Below are 19,920 nucleotides of genomic sequence, written 5' to 3'. Positions count from 1 at the left end.
CCCCCACCACATCCATGAGGTTTAAAAAAAGGGATTTTTTTTCCCCTGTGCTGGGACAACAGACCTAATCTCCTAGGTACCTGTGTATGTGGGAGCCCTCACCTGTTTCGGAGAGCATCGTTGTCATAATACATACAGGCCCCTCGTCTCCCTGAGCATAGGTAGTTCCACCGGATACAGGAGGAGTCGATGAGCAGGCCATAAAGGGATGGAGATGGCAGCCAGGCTGGCAACAATGGGAAAGAGAATTCAGGGTGTCTCGGTGGCTTGGATCTGCAGTCAGAGATGCCCGAGCCCCCACATCAATGGCACAGTTCACACATTGCCCTCGGAATCACAGTGACTCGGGAAAGCAGAAAGCTCATTCGAGTTCCCCTTTCACCAGAAGGCTTAGGAGGTAAAAGGGAATCCATTCTTTCAGGGCTGAATGAATCATGGGCTCAACCTGGTGTCAGCTCAGACACAGGGCACTGTTCTCAAGCTCAAGGCTGGCCCCGAGTAGAAGTTCCATCTCCAGAGTGCTAATGCCCCCAAGGACTCCCCCAACCTCTGTGGACCCAAAGGTTCACTGAAATTCAAATCCCACGTTCTTCTCCCACTCCAAACTAGCCCACTAGATCAGACAACACCCTTTGGAGACCTTTAGTTCCCCGTCTTGCTCAGAAACACAGGTTGCAGAATCATCCTAGCATCTGAATGTTAGATGAAGTCCAGCAGGCACACCACCTTACTGGGTGCTGAATATTTTAGATGCCCACTCCCCAACCCCACCAAACTCAGTGGTGCTAGCCAAGTTGTGAGCAGCCAATGGGTCAGGGTGGACTTGTCCAGGGTTTACGTTGCGGATGGGCCATCCCATTCTCAGAAACACGGTGCTGAAAACACCAGACTCTCTAGCACCCTGTGAGTTCTCGTTTCTAGAAGAAAGAGGCAACTCAGTCCTGTTCCCTACCTACATAGAGAAACTCCCAAGAGCAGCCCCCCAGCCCCTGCTCACCCTCCGGTTTCTAGGTGAACAGTGGCTGGAAACTGGCCCTAGTGACCCATCCCTAAATAGAAAAGAAGTCAAAGAGAGTTTTCAACCACATCTCAGTGGGTGACTGTGAGCCTGCTGGGGTTTATAAATAGGCAGTCTTTTCATCTAACCCAGAGTGAAGCTGTGTTCTTAAGTGACCAGTGAATTTCCTCCAGGCCCGTGTTTTCCAATTGTGGTCTACAGAGTTAGCTGAGCTCAGGTGGGAAAGAGGAAGCAGCAAGGGCTTGGAGCAGCGGGGCAGAGGGGCCATTCTTTAAGTCACCAATAGAAGCAGGGCAGAAGGTCCTCTGGGAGGAATGCCAGGGCTCTTTCCCCACCAGGGCATTGGAGTAAGTGATAAACCAGCTATAGATGGTAAGTCATAAATAAATAAATACAAGGAGCTGTGCTAATGAACCAGCCTCAACCTGGGCAAGATACCCTGTGTCCCCTGTGTGGCTCCAGGGATGTGACAGTTGTCATTTAGAGGGTTAAGGGTCCTTTGGAACTGAGAGACTTCATGATAGGATAAATGGCTTGCGGCTAAGAAACTCCATTGAAAATGCTGGCTCAGACCCTGCATAGTCTCCTGCCCATCTGACTTCAGCAGGGATGATGACGCACGCTGGAAGGCTAATGGAAGCCATGGCAGGGCAAGATGTGACCTGCACCACTGTATAATACTGCAGAGGGTGTCAGTGGTTAAAGTAGGAAGGCGCACATTGATAGTAACTCAAGTCCTTCTGCCCGGAACCTCCAAATCCCCACCCCTGAAATTCTCAGTACAAAGATCCTCTGTTAAATCCAATCTTTATACTTTTGTTCATCCATCGTAGCAAGACCTCCATATCAGTGCCTGGGTTTCAGTCTAATGCATGAATATGCCAAGGGGTGTCAACGGGCAGATGAGAGTTGGCGGGCTGGGAAGGAACCTACTGTGTGTCTCTTCTCCCTGCAGTCCCTGCACTCAGGGAAGCCAGATGCCTCCTGCTCCCGTGGGAGTTCTCCCTCCCTGTAGGTCTCTGCTGATTATGTGTATGCACAGCTTGAGTGTTTTGAGTGTTGAGATGGGGGCTCCAGGCTACTTGAGGACAGACAGGGTTTGGAGGCAGGATCCCCCGACAGAAGAGACATTTGCTGAACCGTGGCAGAGGACTGAGGTTTGGAAAATGGGAAGGAAGCCAGGGCTCAGCTCAGAAACTGCTCTGTCTAGGGCAGGAATGCAAGGTCTTGTTTCCTAGGGCGGATTCTTGGAGAAAGATTTTAAAAATACCTGCCTTTAACTCTGTATTCAGCACTCTCAGCTATGACCTTTTCTTTTTTCTTACATAATTTAAATTTGGCTTGAATACTGTAGACAGAATCTTCCCCGATCTCAAGCAATCAGGCAAACTGTCATCTGTCGGGGTTTGCTTCTTCTTGCTGTTAGGAATATGCAGCCAAGATGAACCAGGGCTTCTCCAAACCCTGCCCCGCCCCACATTGGCTTTTAGATGCCCACGGTCCAGGGCCTCTACTCCAGAAGGAAGCTCTTAAATCACCTACCCAGCAAACGCATCAACAAGAACTGTACTCCAATGGCAAACGACTTTTCATCCTGGTTCACCACACTGAAAAGGAAAACAGGAAGTTAGCACCAGGAGGACTCTGGCCTGCAGCATCACCTGGAGGGTATGAGGTGTAGGGGATAGAAAGACTCAGAGCAGGTCAGCACTGGTCCTCATGGCGTCTGACCAGGCACATGGATGATGAGCGTAATCTGCTGAATGCCTGTCATACCCATCGTTCTCAAAGCACTGTTGCTGGATCAGAGGCATCACCCAGGCTATGTTCAAAATACAGATTCTCCACCTGGCATCTATCAAAAACATGGATTTTCCAGGAGAGTTGGATGTAAACTTGAGTTTGAGAACCAATAGTCTGTATTGTTTTCAGGACTTCCAGAGACTTCTTGGAAAGAAAGCAGGCAAGAGAGACCAAGTAGAAAGGAATTTCTGGCTGGATGCTTAGACAGCAGGTCTGAACAACACCCACAGAATATCTTGTACCAGGAAAAGAGGGCCCTGGGCTATCAGCTTCTGTGCAGATCTGAAACATTTCCTTGCCCTGGGCCAGCTTTGTAAGGTGTGACTTGAACAGCTGCATAGGATGCTGCCATCAGAAAGGCCCAGCTTTGGTTTACGTATGTCTTGGAGTTCTTAAATGATTCACAAGCCAAAGTCTTTACAGTTTCATTTGCATTGGGTCCCATGGATTCTGTGCGTGGTCCTGCTTTCTACCTTTTCTTCTTCAAGAGGGGGATGGCAAAGCCAGGTAAAGAGGTTCAGCTCTCCCTAGAGAGCTGCCACCTCAGCTGGAGAGTGGAAAGGGGGTTGGCCTCTGACACACAGGGTTGAGGAGCTCAGAGCAGTGATAGAAGCGCCTGCTGTGTGACCAGACTCTGGCTTCTCCACGTTTTCACCACACATACTCCTGGCTGGGTGATTATCATTTGGAAAAGAATTTGGAGTCGAGGACAGAGTGGAAAAGAACTCAAAAGTGGCCTCCAGGTCATTCCATATTGTCTTACAACCATTGCCAAAGTTAGTCGGCATCTGAGAGACATCCCCAGGAGGATGACCCAGTGAAGGGAGGCTCTTTGGAGTTCAAGTAGGAGAAAGAGGGACCATCTGGGATCTCCCAATGGACAGTGCCTGGAATCCCAGTTGATGGATATTCTTTCCCTCTGTATCAGCTTGTCTCCAATGGCCCGATCCATAATGGATGACTGTGATGGCCAATCTTCATTGCCAACGTATGGATCTGGAATGACCTGGGAAACAAATCTCTTGGTGTATCCATGAAGATGTATCCTGAGGGATTGGACTAAGTTGGGAGGATGTAATCCTGAATGTTCATGGTACTATTCAGTAGTTTGAGGTTCTGGGATGAATGGAAAGAGACTAGACTCGGATAGAGTAAAATACATATGCTAAGCAAGTGCTCTGTTACTAAGCTACGTTATTGACATGACAGCTGGTCCTTCCTCATTGCTTAGCCTTCTGGAGAGATAGGTCCTAATCAATATGGAGAACACCAGCCCCCATCTCTTTTCTGAGGTAGGGCAGTGGTCTTCGACCTTCCTAAGGTTGCGACCCTTTAATACAGTTCCTTATGCTGTGATGACCCTCCCAACCACTAAATTATTTTGTTGTTACCTCCTAACTGTAATTTTGCTAATGTTATGAATTGTAATGTAATTCTGTGTTTTCTGATGGTCGTAGTAGGCAACCCCTGTGAAAGAGTCGGTTAACCCCCAAAGGGATTGTTACTCACACATTGAGAACCTCATGAGGTATGGTCTCATGTTGCTTAGGCTGGCTTGTAACTTACTATCTAGGGAAAGAAGTCCTTGAACTCCTGGTTCTCCTACTTCCAAGCACTAGATTTATAGATGACACCACCACGCCCAGTAGAAGAGCTTCTGTTTACGAAGCAATTGCCTTGTAATTGCTCACACTCACACTTGGAGGTGGGTATCACTATCTCCCTTTCATAGACAAGGAAACTGGGGCTCATGAGGTCAGGCAACACCCAAGACACTCAGGTAGAGACTTTTAATCTGACAGGGAGTTTTTCAACCTTTGTGTTTCTCCTTCTCTGCTTTCCAAGTAAGCTGATGGGGCTGGATGAGAGGTCAGAGAGGCAGGCAGGAGGTGGTTAGGTGAACTTGGGTGAGATTTCTTTTCTTTTTTTTTTTCTTTTCTTTTTTTTCTTACATTTTCCTTCTTGGTAGAATGAGGAGAGGGAGAGGCGCTCTCTATAAAAATCAGACACTTCCCTTGACCCCACCCTGGTCCCTTGTCCCTCCACTCTGAGCACTGAGTCTCCAGTCTCCTGCAAATTTCACGTTTTCAGCCCTTTCTCGCAGCGTTTGCTTTGCTTCTGGAACTTTCCTCAGTTTCTGACTTGCTGATTTCTCCTCTTTTAAGATTGAAGAACAAGTGAATCTTTACTCACAGCCTGTCTTGAACCTGTGGCTCAGCCTTTTGACAGTTCCACCATCCTGGGCTATGATTTAACTTCCCACAAATAAAAATGGGGGTGCCAACAGGGCCTATGTTTCATGGATACTAGGAGCCTGGGCCAGGCTTCCCTACCAGGAGCTCCTCCTGGGACAGGGAACGCCTGCCATCAGTGTACCTATTGTCTTCTCCCCATTAGACACTTGTAGGTTGCTGTTAAGACTCCCCAGTTAAGGGAGGAGAGACTGAATGGGAAACAGGATGTACTGTCAAAGAGAGGGTGTGGAAGCAGCAGCCAGAGGCTCAGAGATTTCACTCACCGTAGGACCATCATGTAGAGGGGGTTGTGGGAGACGCAGGCAATGAGCGCCACAAAGGAGATGAGGAAGATGGACGGGAGCAGCAGCTGTGCACAGGATGTAGGACATGAGCCTGTCTTGGCCGATGCAGATCCTCCAGTCACACAGCTGCAGTTCAAATAGATCTTGAAGAACAGGAGGGGCCACGTCATGATTTAACCTCTGTATGTTTCACACATCCACATTGCTTCCCTCCAATATGAACGAATCCCTCTGCCCTCCCTTCAGCCCTCCAGGGATGGAGGAAAATCTAGGATTCAAAGACTAAAGAGGTCAGATGAGGGTTTTAGAGTGCCCCGTGGGGTCCTGCCTCTTTCACTTTGGGGACATTTAGAAATGGTCTTCACCAAGAGTCTAGCATAGGATGAACTCCTGCAGTCTTCCAACATCTGACTGTCCAAGATCCCACCACCAGGCAAAGCACCCTCATCAGCTCAGCGCCTGGAGCCGGGGAGCTCTCCTCCCGGTCCAGCCCGCTCTAGTGGTTGTGCAAGTTGTTATGGGAGGAGGTATATTCTGGGAGTAGAGGAAACAATAACAGTCTCTTGAATGCTCTGTAGCACTCCCCACTGAAGAGGTGTTCTTTGACCTAAGAGGAGCCCCCAGAAGAGGACCCTGCCTCACCATAATTCTATGTGGCTCAACACTGCTGTTAGACTCATTTGGCGGCCACTGCTCATCTGGTCATCTTTGCCTTCCCTCCTTGCAGTGGCTGATGGCCCAGACTATGATGTCGTTGGTGTCAGAGCTGTTATGGGGCTGTGCCAACTAATGAGCTAGGAGGCCTCCCTCTGTCAGTCAGTGGGACTGTGGCCCTCAAGCTCAGAAGTTCCTAACACACGATATTGCCATAACCTCCCGCAATCTGGATCTTAAAATACCAAGACTTTATGCCCCTTATAATTTATTATTTTTTCCCTTGCTATCATGGTAATGGATTTTTATCTTGATGTACTTGTGCTGTTATTGGAAGCTTGTCAAGATTATTTCTGGAAGTAGATGAGTCAGCGGAGAGTAAATAAAGATAAGAAAACCACAGAAGCCACCACTCTTCCAGTTAAGAGGCAAACTAAGGGGCCATCTTGTCTTAGCTCCTTACCCTTCTCTACCTGAGAGCCAAGGGCCTTTGCCCATAGTGAGGGATGGGGGAGAAGCTTTTTCCTGTGACCTTGCAAGAGGTGGTAAGTGGGGGCTAGCCTGGCCCATGGCCAACACACATGGCCGACACACAGGTGCATTCTTCCTATGGGGGCATCCTATAGTAATGACATAGACGTCCCATTGTTCTCATCGGAGGGAGTTAAGAGGGGGAATAATCTACCTCCTAAGCCTGGCTTGCCTGGCCCTGCCCAGCTCTGGGCCTGTCGGTCCCTTGTCCCAATAGCTGTGACACTTGTCGCTTAGCGCCGACCAGGCCTTTCCTCAGCTTCTCCCGTGCACTGGCACCTGCCCTTCCCTCGAGTGCAATGGGTTTCCACATTTCCATAGGATTCTTCTGGTCTTTGCTCAAGTGTAAGTCACCTCAGGAAGTCTCTCAGCATTTATTGTGTGCATTTATCGGACTGGATGCAAAATGTGAGACCAGGGTTTTTGGTCAACATGGTGGCTGCACACACGGATTTCTGACTAAGAGACAAACCTAGAGGAGGTATTTGCTGTTGCCTGATCCCAGAAGGCCTGGGGTCACTGTCCTCATATATTGTCGGACAAGTCCCCATAGGTCTAGGTCTAAGAAGGAGACACATGGCCTTGAACACCAGGTGAAGAGAGCTTTTATTTCTAACCCTAGATTTGAGCTTAATTTCACGGCTTCAGGCCAACTCTGTGGCACTCCTGGGAGAGGAGGGCTTGAAACGACTACTGCTCCCAGCACTGGCCTCTAAGGTCCAAGTCACAGGGGACCCTCTATCTGCTCCCAGCCCATGTGACTCTGTAATATGGCCTGAACCCAGAACCCAGAAGTTTCCCCCCACAGAGAGCCATCAGTATCAGTCACAAGTCTCCGCTGAGAGTGACTGCTCAGACTTGTTTCCGTTGTTTTGCCAAGTTCCCAAGAATGAACTCGTTGGTCTCCGGCCAATCTTTAACTGACTTTGGGCTGTGGGCATCTGGTCATGACCCCGGGGCAGGGAAGGATGAGAGAGGGTGGAGGGGGCTAAGACGCTGATACTGACCGCCAAGGAACGTTTTTTGAGTGACACACTGAGCCCCAAAGCTCCATGTGGTTCCATTGGCCCCTGTGACCCCCTTCGTTGTCGTCCTTACCGGTTGCTTAGAAGCTGCTGAGCTCATGTTGAGGCTGCTGCAGCCAGCGTGGCAGGGGGAGAGGTACTCCACTCCATTGTCTCCGCAGACGGGGTGGAAGACGGAATCTGGGCACAGGCAGTCCCTGCGGCAGGCGGGAGGCTGCGGATGTATAGAACTTGGTGTGCTGCCAGGCGAGACAGGAAGAGAGGAGAATCAAACAAAGCAAGACCAAGAAACAGCACCACAGTCCAGCCCAGCACGAGCTCCCGGCCTGGCTGATGTGACTGTATACCCTCGTTTGTCTTTGGCCAATGCTGTCCCAGGATCTGAATGGAGCCGGTGGGAGCCGGCTGTGAGTCTGCCACGGTTTGGACATCATGACCCTCTCCATTCTCCTGACCCTTGGAGTCCAAACCCACCTATTACTCAGTTGTAAAGGTCTAGCCAGAACACCCCTGCCCCCCATGCCACTGTCAGAGTTAAAATGACTGATAGCCTGAGGCTCTGTTGAAGGAAGTGGTCTATGCTACAGTGAAGTCATTAGTAACATTTGCCTTCTCTTATGGCCCAGCTTGGTGCTGGCTGAGACCTTTGGAGGCCACTGAGGTTTTTATAGACTGTTCATCTCCTGAGACAAATGGATTCACTGATCTGGGTCTGTCCATTCGCCTCCCTATCCTGGGCCAGAACTTCATCGAAGTGGATTTCGATGGCTGTTCTTACTGATCTTCTTTGGGGAAGTTCTGATGGCTGAGTAGTGCATTGATAAACAGTAGCAGTGGATATTGGCATTTATGGACCATCACAATGGAAGGGCCTTTTTGTTTACGGATAACTTCCTCAGAGCAACGAAGAGTGTCATATCTAGAACTCAGGCCAGGCAGGTGACAGAGGTGGGATCAAACTCCCAGTGAAAACCACCTTAAGGCCCCCAAGCTTTCAGGCTTCTCTGGGTCCCAGCTTCTCTGGGTCCCCAGCTTCTCTTCAGCCTTCAGAACAGTGGTGAGTTCCTCACCCCCTCACTCGAGGCAATGTTCCCCTCTTTTGTTCTGCTTTCCTCCCTCATCTGTCAGCTACAGAGGGGGTCATACCACACTATGCTTTTGCCTGATGCTGTTGCTGTATTTGGAGATGTTGCTCTCCATGAGAAAGAGACTATGCTGGGGTTAAAAGGTTCTGAGTCTCCAAATCTTGCAAATGTTTTAGGCAAAGTTCTCAAGAAAAAGTTTCAATGACAGCACACCTGAAAGCTCTAGAACAAAAAGAAGCAAATACACCCAAGAGGAGTAGACGGCAGGAAATAATCAAACTCAGGGCTGAAATCAACCAAATGGAAACAAAAAGAACTATTCAAAGAATCAACAACACCAGGAGCTGGTTCTTTGAGAAAATCAACAAGACAGATAAACCCTTAGCCAGACTAACCACAGGGCACAGAGACAGTATCCAAATTAATAAAATCAGAAATGAAAAAGGAGACATGGAAATCAAAAAATCATCAGATCTTACTACAAAAGCTTATACTCAACAAAATTGGAAAATCTGGATGAAATGGACAATTTTCTAGACAGATACTAGGTGCCAAAGTTAAAACAGGATCAGATAAACCATCTAAACAGTCCCATAACCCCTAAAGAAATAGAAGCAGTCATTAATAGTCTCCCAACCAAAAAAAAGCCCAGGACCAGATAGGTTTAGTGGAGAATGCTATCAGACCATCAAAGAAGACCCAAGACCAATACTCTTCAAACTATTCCACAAAATAGAAACAGAAGGAACACTACCTAATTCATTCTGTGAAGCCACAATTACTCTTATACCTAAACCACTTGAAGACCAAACAAAGAAAGAGAACTTCAGACCAATTTCCCTTATGAACATCCTCACAGAAACAAGGGGCGGGGGGATAGGTTAGGGGTTTCCAGGAGGGGGTGAAACTAGGAAAGGGGATAACATTTGAAATATAAATAAACAAAATATGTTTTCCTTTCAAAAAAAGAAAACGTTTCAAGGTGGTTACCTGGGGTGGGTTTGTGGGGAAGGGGGGAGGAAGGGAGAGTGGCCTATTCCTTGCTCATGGGGTTGTAACACTCTTTCTGAAGATAAAGCTTGCCCTAAGCTTATGTCTCACGCTGCTTTAAGCAAGCAGACCGGTCCTTTGACCTGCCCCTGCCTCTGCAGCCCTTGTTTTCTTTTCTTTTTACAGTGTGTCGCCATTTTAATTGTTCATCTCTAAACCTTTTCAAGTCTCTTCTCTTTCTTAGACATCTCAGTGAGACTCTAGCTCTAGCTGGTTCAGAGCTGGCATTAACCATTGCTTATTTCCTGGCTTCTACGGCTTAGGCTCATCCAGACACTAAGCTGGCTAGCTTCTGTGGCTTCTTACAAAACCAAACCCTAAGCCCAACCCCAATGGCTGGCCGATCTCATCTCATAATGGAACACACTATTTGAGACCTGGCTTCCTGTGTCACCATGTGAGACATCAGATCAAATGGGCAGGACGGAGGAGGTAAAAGGCAGAGAAGAGAGACATACAGTGGCTGGATTCCGGCTGTCCATTACCTGGGAGGGTAGACCTCAGCCACGGCGGGTGTGGAACATCCCATAAAGAAGAGAGGGGCACATAGGATTATGGAGATGGTCATGATGGTGGCAGCTACTCGGGGGATGGTTTGCAGAGGGAAAACAAAACGCTTCATGAGGATTCCTCCAAACAGCATCCCCAAGGCCGCAGCTGGAAGGTTCACAGCACCTAGGTGAGAAGGAGAGGGGCTGGATGCACAGCCTGGGAGCCTTGAGCTGAACCACCGGGAAGGAGCACAGCCTTGTAAAGAAAATGTGGGTGAGTACTGAATATCACTAACCGTTGGGTGATTGCTGGGTACATCCTGAGAATTTGCTTTACTAGAGGGTTGGCAAGCCTCAAAGAGCAAAGAGGCAGTCAACTTCTGACACCTATAACCCAGCACTTGGGAAGTGGAGACAGGGGGATCAGGAATTCCAGGTGATCCTCAGCTACCTAGCAAGTTCAGAGTCAGCCTGGGCTATTCTAGGACTTGTTTCGAAGAAACAAGATTGAAAACAAGAGGACAATGACAGCAATAAGCAAGTAGATCGTTCTTGGGTGGCGATACCCTGATCCAACACTGAAGGCTGGAGAAATGATAGCATTCCTAAAGTCTACACAGGACTTCAGCGCAGACAGGGAAGTCACCCCAGATCTCATGCCCTGATTATCTTGTCAAATCTTTGGTCAAATTCACCTATAGACGGGGCCCAGTTATTCATCTAGGCACTTGGTGGAACCCCCATTAGTGGTTCTTAGCATCTACTGCAAGAAGTACGAGCACCCCCACCACAGAATCTGGGTTCAATAGTCTTGGTGGGTGGGGGCCAAGCATCTGCACTGTCATTGGGTAAAGGAGGCTGACGTGTCACAGGGTCGAGACTCAAGTTCCTGGAGAAGGCAACTCCTAAGAGGTGTTATGTATATCTCAAGCTCCATGTTCCCTCTCTCCTCTGTTACCCCCATAAGGTCAGTTGGGAGGATATCAGCTTCCTACCCTCTTGATGGGAAGGAAGGCAGCCCCTAGTCTCCACCCACTCCTAAATAGAATAGGAGTCTCAGAATCCTGCCAAAATCACTCTAGATCGCCAACCAGGAAAAATGCTCTTAAAATTCTTTCTATCCGGCAAGCCCTCCTGTCTCCTGCCAGCATCCGGTCTGGCCCTCAGTTATCTCTGGATGGACTGTACAGTACCCAGTTCCTCCCTAGGGCGCCACCCAGGCCCTGCAGTGCCCTCTGACACACCAATGAGTAAGTTGGCATAGGCTGCCGAGGCACCGTATTGCTTCTCCAGGAACTTGTTGAGGAACGTGGAGAGGCCAGCAATGACTGAGGAGAAGGTGCACTGGCTCAGGACCACCAGCATGAAGAGTGGGTTCATCAGCAGCCTCAGGAAGATGCGGGGGAACCCTGCGGGCAAACAGCTGTCAGGAGGCAGGTCTTGGCAAGAGCATCACAGGCTTCCTAGAGCCTTGCCGTCACCCTGACTCATCCACAAGGACAGCATCCTCTCTTCCTCGGGGCAGAATCAGAGACACCCAGACTCCCAGCAGTCAGCCCAGGATCCTTGGATTCCTGCTCACCACGCTTGTGGTCTGACTAAGAGGATGCTGGTGGTGGGTAAATAGAAACACTGCTCACCCTGGAGAAGGTCTCCTCCCACAACTGCCACCACTCTAGGAAGAGAGAGAGAGAGAGAGCAAAAGGGGAGACTTGGGAAGGGGTGACTGGCTCTGCCTGAAGTGGGATTTACTGGTTCCTGTAAAGAACCGGTCACCAGGGTCCTTGGCAGGATCCCTCCGAACTGAAGGGAGGCGAGGCAGTCACGTGCCTTACTTATTGTCTCTTGCTGCCCTTTACCCTGTACCTGGCTTGCTGCCTCCCAGAACCAGCCCACCCGAGGCTGCTGGGGCGCTCAGTTACGTTTAATGAAATCCATCAGGGAGCCTCTTGACTTGTCTTCCTCCATCTTCATGGTCTCCTCTGCGATAACAGACCTCTGAAGGTAGCAAACATGGCGATGTTAATGGCCCGTCCTTGAGCCCCTTGACTCAGCGGCTCAAGGACCACACATGTATGTGGGGTAGGGGGCATCTGCAGGATGCTCTCTTGAAGCAGATACCACCTGTGTTTTTCAGGAGCCTGGTGCCTTGGCAGGAGGCCAGGGTGAATCTGTGCCAATGCCTCCCACAGTACCTATGGGCATATTATTTCATCTGACTTTCCCATGACTGATGCCAAAAGCATCATCCTGGACCCTACCCTTGTCTGCGTTATGACTACACTGTGTCCCATATGCAGATCCCGGAGATGGCTAGCTTCTAGAACACAGGGATCTACGATGTCTGCAGTTCTCAGCTCCCCCTTTCTGTGTCCTCTCTGGGTCCCTGCTTTCTACTCAGTCCAGAAGAAACCCCTACCCTAGGTTCTGTTTTAATCATTCTGGGCACATTACCTCAGTACCCTCGCCAGTCTCTGAAGCTAGCTGCTCCAGTCAGAGGCCTCGGCTCTCTCCAAGCCACTGCATAGACAGAGGCCAGGGCTTTACCATAAGCATTTTTTGATGCTCCCATTAACTGAGCACTCCTGCTCTGGGCAACATGCCCATTACTCTCCATCCATCGCCTCTTCCCTCACAACTTCCTTCCCAGACAGATTCTTTAATTACTCCCAAGAACTTTACAAGAAAGGAAGCTTAAAAACAAAGCAACTTGCCTAGCATCATTCAACAATTTTACGAGTGGAACAGTCTTCAAGCTCAGAGCTGTCCAACTCTTAGCCTATCAAAATACACCCGTAACCTCTTAAATGCTTCCCCAGGATAAGCTTTGGACCTCTGCTCACAGCTCCATTTCCCACAGTGGGGCCCTTTCTGTCTTAAGTCGTAGGCACAAAACAGCAGCTCCAACCCTATCCACAGCCAAGTCTGTGCACTACCGCTCCAGGCAGGACTTTGTCCCATCTCTCTGATGGCCACTGCCCTGACCCTCAACTGTGTTTTCCTTCTTTCTCTTGAGCCTCTTAGGTCTCCAGTCTTCATTCTTTCATAAGCTCCAATCTCAGCCAACTGCCATATTGTCACTAGGTGACCACACAGTCCCCCGCAGTGCCCAGAAACCACAGGAGAAAACGTTAGACCCTTTAGTGTAACATAAAGGCTCCGCCCAACCTCCTCTCTGCTGCTTCCTAGACTCATCTTTCAGGTTCCTTTCCCTAGCAGACACAACCCTGCCCCAGACACGTTCCTTCTCAGCCCATCCTTGCCCCACACCCTCACTCACACCTTGAGTGGACGTCCCCTTCTCACCAGGTGTTCAGGCTCAAACCTTAGTAAACTCTATTAAATGTCCAAGTTAACTGTGCCTCACAATCTGCTCAGCTTGTGTGTGTGTGTGTGTCCACATGTGTGCACGCATGTGTGTGTCCATGTGGAGGCCATGGGTCAACCTCCTTGGGTGTCATCCTTCTGGCACCACGCATCTTGATTTTTTTTTTTAAAGAATATATAGTTATAGCTGTGTTCAGACACACCAGAAGAGGGCATCAGATCCCATTACAGATGGCTGTGAGCCACCATGTGGTTGCTGTGGTTGAACTCAGGATCTCTGGAAGAGCAGTCAGTGCTCTTAACCACTGAGCCATCTCTCCAGCCCCCATATTGATTTTTAAAGAGGTCTTTAAGTAGCCTGGAACTCCCCACCTAGGCTGTCTGGCTATCAAGCCTTAGGGAATACTTGCATTTATCTGCCCTCCCCCAGCTCTGGGATTGCAATTATATACCACCATGCTTGGCTTTTTTTTAAAAAAGAAGAGGTTTGCATGACCGGCTTTCTAAGGATTCAGTTGTCTCCCTGTCTCCACATCCCATTGTGCACTGTGAATTGTTTCTTGACTCTTTAGCCCAGCTTAGATGAACTCGGGGAATTTCCAAACTATGTTCCTTGCAACCCTCCGGTCTTCGAGATGACAGCACGATGGGAAGACGCTGAGAGATACCTCTTCTCAGTCTCTGATGAACCCTAATTCCTAAGACCTCTTTTCATTTCCCCCAGTTTGCCAAGGCCACTGCAGCTTCCCAGCTGTTTCTTTTCCAAGCCCGTGTCCATTGCTTATGCGGCTACATCCATGGAGTCCTAGGCTTTGGGAAACTTACCTCTGCTCCTCTGGACATTGCTCGGGGAAAGAAGAAAAAGGGCAAAGAGGTGACGATCAAGAAGCCTGAGGAGATGAGCAGGCCCAGCCACCAGGCTCCGATCCACCGAGGGTCACCTGGGCTCAGGTTCACTGTAGCTGAGAAGAAACCGAGGAATAGAAGTGTCTGTTGGCTGAATGCCCGATCTCTCTGATCTGACTCGAAAGGGAAATCTGGCTCAGGGGGGTGTTTTGCTGACTTTCTTCCCACAATGGTGGGAAGACTACGATGCAGGACGGACCCTGATCTGTACAACTCTCCCTCTCCAGGCTTTTCTGGTCTTCCCAGAGCACCCCAGTCTCTGCACAGAAGGCAAATGCTAACCCTCCCACTGTTGTGTTTCCTCTCTAGCTCTTGGCAGGAATAATTGGTGAAATGATCTGGTCTCCAGAGGGCTGACATGGTTCACACACTACTACACACTTTGCCGCCACCATCCTACAGGCTCTTCTAGCATCCCGGTAACGGAAGACTTACACACATCTGACTTCCTCTAACTGATCAGGAGACCAAATCCCTTGTCCATTAGTCAATTTCAAACCTGTGTCCCTGGCATCCTAACCACTCTTAACCTGCACTCTTAACCACTGAGCTTGAGTACACTTTACTGTTGTTGTTTGGTTGGTTTTTTTGCTTTTTCGAGACAGGGTGTCTCTGTGTAGCCCTAGCTGTCCTGGAACACACTTTGTAGACCAGGCTGGCCTTGAACTCAGAAATCCGCCTGCCTCTGCCTCCCAAGTGCTGGGATAAAAGGCATGCGCCACCACGCCCGGCTACACTTTACTTTTGAGGAGCTCTAAGAAAGGAAGTTCCATAATTCTTAGGAGCCAGAGGACATCGCCATCAACAAAGTGGGTTGCCTGTTCTCCAAACAGCAATGATCCCCTGAAATCTGTCCCACTGTGCTCCAGCCCCCTCTGTGTTCCTTGACATCAGACATGGACACAGAAGGAGGAAGAAAGTAGCAAAATAGTGTCCAGTCACTCAGTGACAGGCACCCCTGGGCAGGGCCCCACGTGGGCTGAGAGCTCCATCGCTGCTCTCTATGGGCAGCCACAAGGGAGGAGCTAAACCAGAAGCATCAGTAAAGGGGGTGATAAGAATGAGTGTCCTCTGCATACGCACCCGTGTCCACTCTGCCGTAGTCCACGAAGATCCTCAGCATGACTGAGCCCAGCAGGTACCCGAAAGCCGGACCAAACACGGCGATAGCAAATAAGATGGCTGGACATTAAAGCAAGGGATAAAAAGCCGAGTGAGGGGCATTGGGGGAAGTTCAGCATCCCTAGTCTCCCAGACTGAAGGAGATTCCTAAGGTGCCACTCGCTGTCCCCTGGGACTAACAAGCCCATACCTGTAACTCCTCCTGAAGCCCGAGCCTATTACAGCTCCTGCAGATAAGGAAGGGCCGGATGCCAAGGCTTGCAGAACCAAGCCTGCGGCTCTGCACCTGCCAGAGAGATCTGCTGGCCTGGAATGAACTTTCCTCAATGGTATCTTTTTTGTCTTCTTAAGTGCCAGTCCAGGGTGTGTTATAGTTACAGTGTTGTGTGTGCACGGTGCTGGTGGCTCTGACGGGTGCACGTGGAGTCAAAGGTGCAGGCTGTGACCCTGAGAAAGCTCGATGTGGCTTTCTCTCTAAGGGAAGGGATTAGGTACCAGTTGGCCATCTGCTACCTTCTTCATGCATGCTAACCTGTTCACAACTTGGAGTATTGGTATATCACCTAGAAGAGCCTATAATTTGTTGAGGATCTACGGAGTGTCTAACACCTGGCCCATAGGCCACATGGTCTCCAGGACAGTTGTGAACATGGTTCAATACCAAATTTAAACTTAAAGCATTATGTTGTTGCTGTTGCATTAAAAAAAAAAAAACCACCTCAATTGCATGGGTTTCTAGTGTGAACTTGATAGAACCCAATATCATGCTGTGATGCCAAAGGCTCAAAACAGGGCTAAATGGCGATCTACATCAGCTCACCTAACCTCAAAACATAAGGCTCACACAAAAAATCTTAGTGCCGTCCTCCAGGTAAGAGCCTGGGGACTTGGGTTAGCCACTTGAGGTCCAGCCAAGTGGAAGGAAGCAGAACTGGCATTAACAATGGGTCTTTGTCATCCACCATGTTGTGGGCGAAGCGAATCAGACCCCACTTGAGCTTTAGCAGGTGCTGCACCAGGTCCTGACTCCCCACCCCTCGCAGCCCGGCTGAAGCTTAAGACTCACAGATATACAGAGGCGAGTTGGTAGGCTCTGCAAAGTCGTCCACATAGGAGATCCCAAATGGCTGAATGGGCACCGTCCCAACGCCGGCCAGCAGCTGAGCGACCACCATCAGGCTCCACATGCTGCTGGTCTCCTTCTGGGTATCGGGCACAGTGCTGTGGCACTTACTGGGGAGCAGGTCTGGCAAATGTTTCTGACAGAGGTCGGTCTGAAAGTGGCTGCTGTTTCCTGCAATGAGCATGCCCAGTAGTCACCATCAGCCTGGCTTCCCACTTCCACCATCTATCTGTCCTTCGATCCCGCTCTTGTTCTAGCCTTTCTTCCATATCCCAGAGGAAGGGAAAGAGGGCCAGGGTTAGGAAAACGGGACATGGTCCTAGAGGAGTAGTCCACTGCTTGCCTGGCAGAAGACTTGCTACAGAGACTGAGGCGAGAGCAAGGAGGACGGCGGTTCTTGCACCAGGAGCAGCTCTGCCCAGGAAGGAGAAGGCACAACCATTTCTCCCTCTGTTCCGGTGCTGGCAAAGGGTTGAGCATAGCAGATCCATATTTCAGTCCTGGAGGAAAGTGCCACCCATCTGGAAGAGGGGATCCACAGGCTAAACCCAGAGTTCTCCTCAGCAAAGGACTATGTCACCGCTGGGCTTGGCTCTGGCCTTCCCTGCATCCTGACCCCTTGATCCTTCACTTCTGAACGTTCCCAGCACCACACCATGGCAAAGGACTTGCTGCCAAAGGTATTTAGTAACCTGACCACACCTGGGCAGCCCCCCCAGAATCATAGACTCTTAATGCTTCTTGGGCCTTTTGGCCGGGACCAAGAGAAGAACGGCAGACTCTGAAAACAAGGGGATTTGGAGATCTTGTCATATTACAGATTGGGGAGCGAGGCTGTCCCTGGAGGCCCTTCTGGGAGGGCTCCAGTCATCCCAGTATGGCCTTTGGACACTGTGGTTCCTGCGGCTGTAGGCTTTGCCAGGCTTGGCAGCTGCATCCGTGCCTCTGTTTTCAATTTGCCCCACACCAAACAATCAGCGTTGTCAGCTTTCCAAGGCCTAGAGGGGTTTGAGGGAAACTTTTCCAGATCCCTTTTATTCCTGCTTCATTCTGGCCAATGGAAGCCTCTGACGTCACCAGCCTTCCTCCGTGGGGTTTTCATTAACACAAATGGAATCAGTTTAATTCCTACTTAGGATCTTCCCAGAGGTGTGGCCCTGAGCGAGAGGGCCCCTGAGCCCCCTGGAGAGAAAAGGTGGGGGCCATGGAATAGTTGGTAGGGCAGGGGCAGGGGCTCTGCCTTCCCTAATGCCCCATTCCCCGTCCACACAGGCCTCCTATGGCTGAATCCTATTACTGCCTATTCTCAATGCCAGGGTCTAGACTAGACCCATGTGCAAACTTCCAGCAAAAGGGCTCCTTTAATGGCCACTGAGAGACTCAGATAAAACAGAGGGACGAAGGCCAGGTGTGACACTATCAAGTACTCTGGGAAGCCATGCATGTCGGGCTCACTAGGGATCTCGGACCTCAAGGAGCTGAGGCAGAAGGATTATAAGTTAGAGGACAGCCTGGTCCACATAACATGTACCCCTCTCAACAAACCAAACTGTTACTACAACCACTAGCCAAGGCTCATTGGTGGCACAGAATGCAGATGACTTTAACGGAGACAGGGGCCTTGGTCGCCTTTAGTGAGTGTCCTGTGGTGTGCGTTATCTATTCAAGAATAGTTTAAAGGCCATCTGAAATCAAATGATAATGCCAAGAAAGAGTTGTCCCTGTGCCTGCTTGGTCACGGAAGGCATGTGCCTCGATCTGAGACACCATCCTCTGACTAGTAGTGTGGGTGAAGCCTGCCTCTTGATAAACAGCCACACCAAGATTCAAGTCCTCTTTAGTCTCCCAGCCATCTGGCTAGTGACTGTGAGAGAGGGCCCTTTCCTCATGCAGGTGACAGAGGGACACAGGCATGGCCCTTACCTAGTCTCCAACCCACAAGGGCCCCTGGGTTGTTTTAAAAAAAAAAAAGCAACTACAGTATTGCTTTGTCAACAGAAACAGGAAGCGACGAGATAGCACGTAATATCCCACAGGATGGCAAGCATCAAAAAGCTGAAAAACAGCAAGTGTTGGTGAGGATCCTGAGACCGAGAGACCCCTGGGCACTGCTGGCGAAGTGTGGGAAAGGCTGCAGCCATTCTGCAATGAGTCCCATAATAATCGAGATGAAGCTGAGGCTTGAAGAGACTTTTGTTTTTCAAGACGGTTTCTTTGTATAGCCCTGGCTGTCCTGACTCACAGAGATCCTTCTGCCTCTGCCTGCCTCTGCCTCCCAACTACTGGGATCAAAGGTGCGCACGGCCACTGCCCTTGCTGGATTTTTCTTTTTCTCTTTTAGATCCACCTCCCCCCTTTAAAAAAATTATTTATTTTATGTGTATAAGTACACTGTAGCTGTCTTCAGACACAGCAGAAGAGGGCATTGGATCCCATTACAGATGGTTGTGAGCCACTGTGTAGTTTCTGGGAAGTGAACTCAGGACCTCTGGAAGAGCAGTCAGTGCTCTTGACCACTGAGCCATCTCTTCAGCCCTGAAGAGATCTTAATGTTCCCATATTTATGGCACCATTGTTGGTGAAAACCAAGAAATAGAAACAACCTGGTAATTAAGTCAAACATGGTACATACAATAGGATCTTTTTTCAATTTAAAGAGGAAGCAAATTCTGCTGTATGTTAACATAGATGAGCCTTGGGGACACTGTGCTAAGTGAAAGAAGCCAAACAAAATGCCAAGTCCTGTCTGACTCTCTTAATGGGAGGCTTCTAAAGTGGCTGAATTCATAAAGACTGGGAGTTTGTCAAGGGCTAAGGGAGAAAGGAATGAAGACATTGCATAGGATCGATTCACATAAGAATGTCCTGGAGGCGGGTGGCTTTGACTTAGCCCCACCAGCACGCATCTTACAGTGGTAGAAGGGCAAACTTCACGTTATACATTTCACCGTAACTGGAAAAAAAACCCTAGTGCAAAGCACACAAAGGACAGAGAGTAAAGGTTAAGTGGGAAATTCAGAGTTGGCATGGCAGGGGGGTGGAGAGGTTGGAAAAAAGTTCTCTGGAGACAGGGGCCTCTGAACCAAGAAGAAGGCACAATGGGAAGCCAGGGTGTCTCAGCACTCACAAGTGAGGGACACAGTTCACAGGGAAGTTTGGGAGGGGAGGGTATGCAATCCAGCTACTGCCGGTGGGTAGATTGCCTTAGGAACTACCTACCCCAAGGACACCCCAAGACAGGTGAAG

At 49.6% G+C, this 19,920-nt stretch overlaps 1 protein-coding gene across 1 annotated transcript in view; it reads right to left on the bottom strand.

The window, feature by feature from the left end:
* Slco2a1 (solute carrier organic anion transporter family member 2A1) overlaps window positions 1–19,920 on the bottom strand; it is a 78,307-nt gene that overhangs the window by 3,027 nt on the left and 55,360 nt on the right. Inside the window, exons 4-13 of the mRNA XM_021172521.2 lie at window positions 16,618–16,845; window positions 15,513–15,611; window positions 14,349–14,485; window positions 12,119–12,194; window positions 11,441–11,605; window positions 10,191–10,380; window positions 7,644–7,809; window positions 5,340–5,503; window positions 2,561–2,625; window positions 103–226 (exon numbers count right to left, since the gene is read on the bottom strand). Of these exons, the coding sequence (XP_021028180.1) occupies window positions 103–226; window positions 2,561–2,625; window positions 5,340–5,503; window positions 7,644–7,809; window positions 10,191–10,380; window positions 11,441–11,605; window positions 12,119–12,194; window positions 14,349–14,485; window positions 15,513–15,611; window positions 16,618–16,845 (1,414 nt within the window). The remainder of the gene's footprint in view (window positions 1–102; window positions 227–2,560; window positions 2,626–5,339; window positions 5,504–7,643; window positions 7,810–10,190; window positions 10,381–11,440; window positions 11,606–12,118; window positions 12,195–14,348; window positions 14,486–15,512; window positions 15,612–16,617; window positions 16,846–19,920) is intronic.

This window comes from Mus caroli, chromosome 9 (genome assembly GCF_900094665.2).
Source record: "Mus caroli chromosome 9, CAROLI_EIJ_v1.1, whole genome shotgun sequence".
Taxonomy (NCBI): Eukaryota; Metazoa; Chordata; class Mammalia; order Rodentia; family Muridae; genus Mus; species Mus caroli.
Note: the sequence above shows the minus strand (reverse complement) of the source record. Positions and strands in the feature narration are given on the sequence as shown.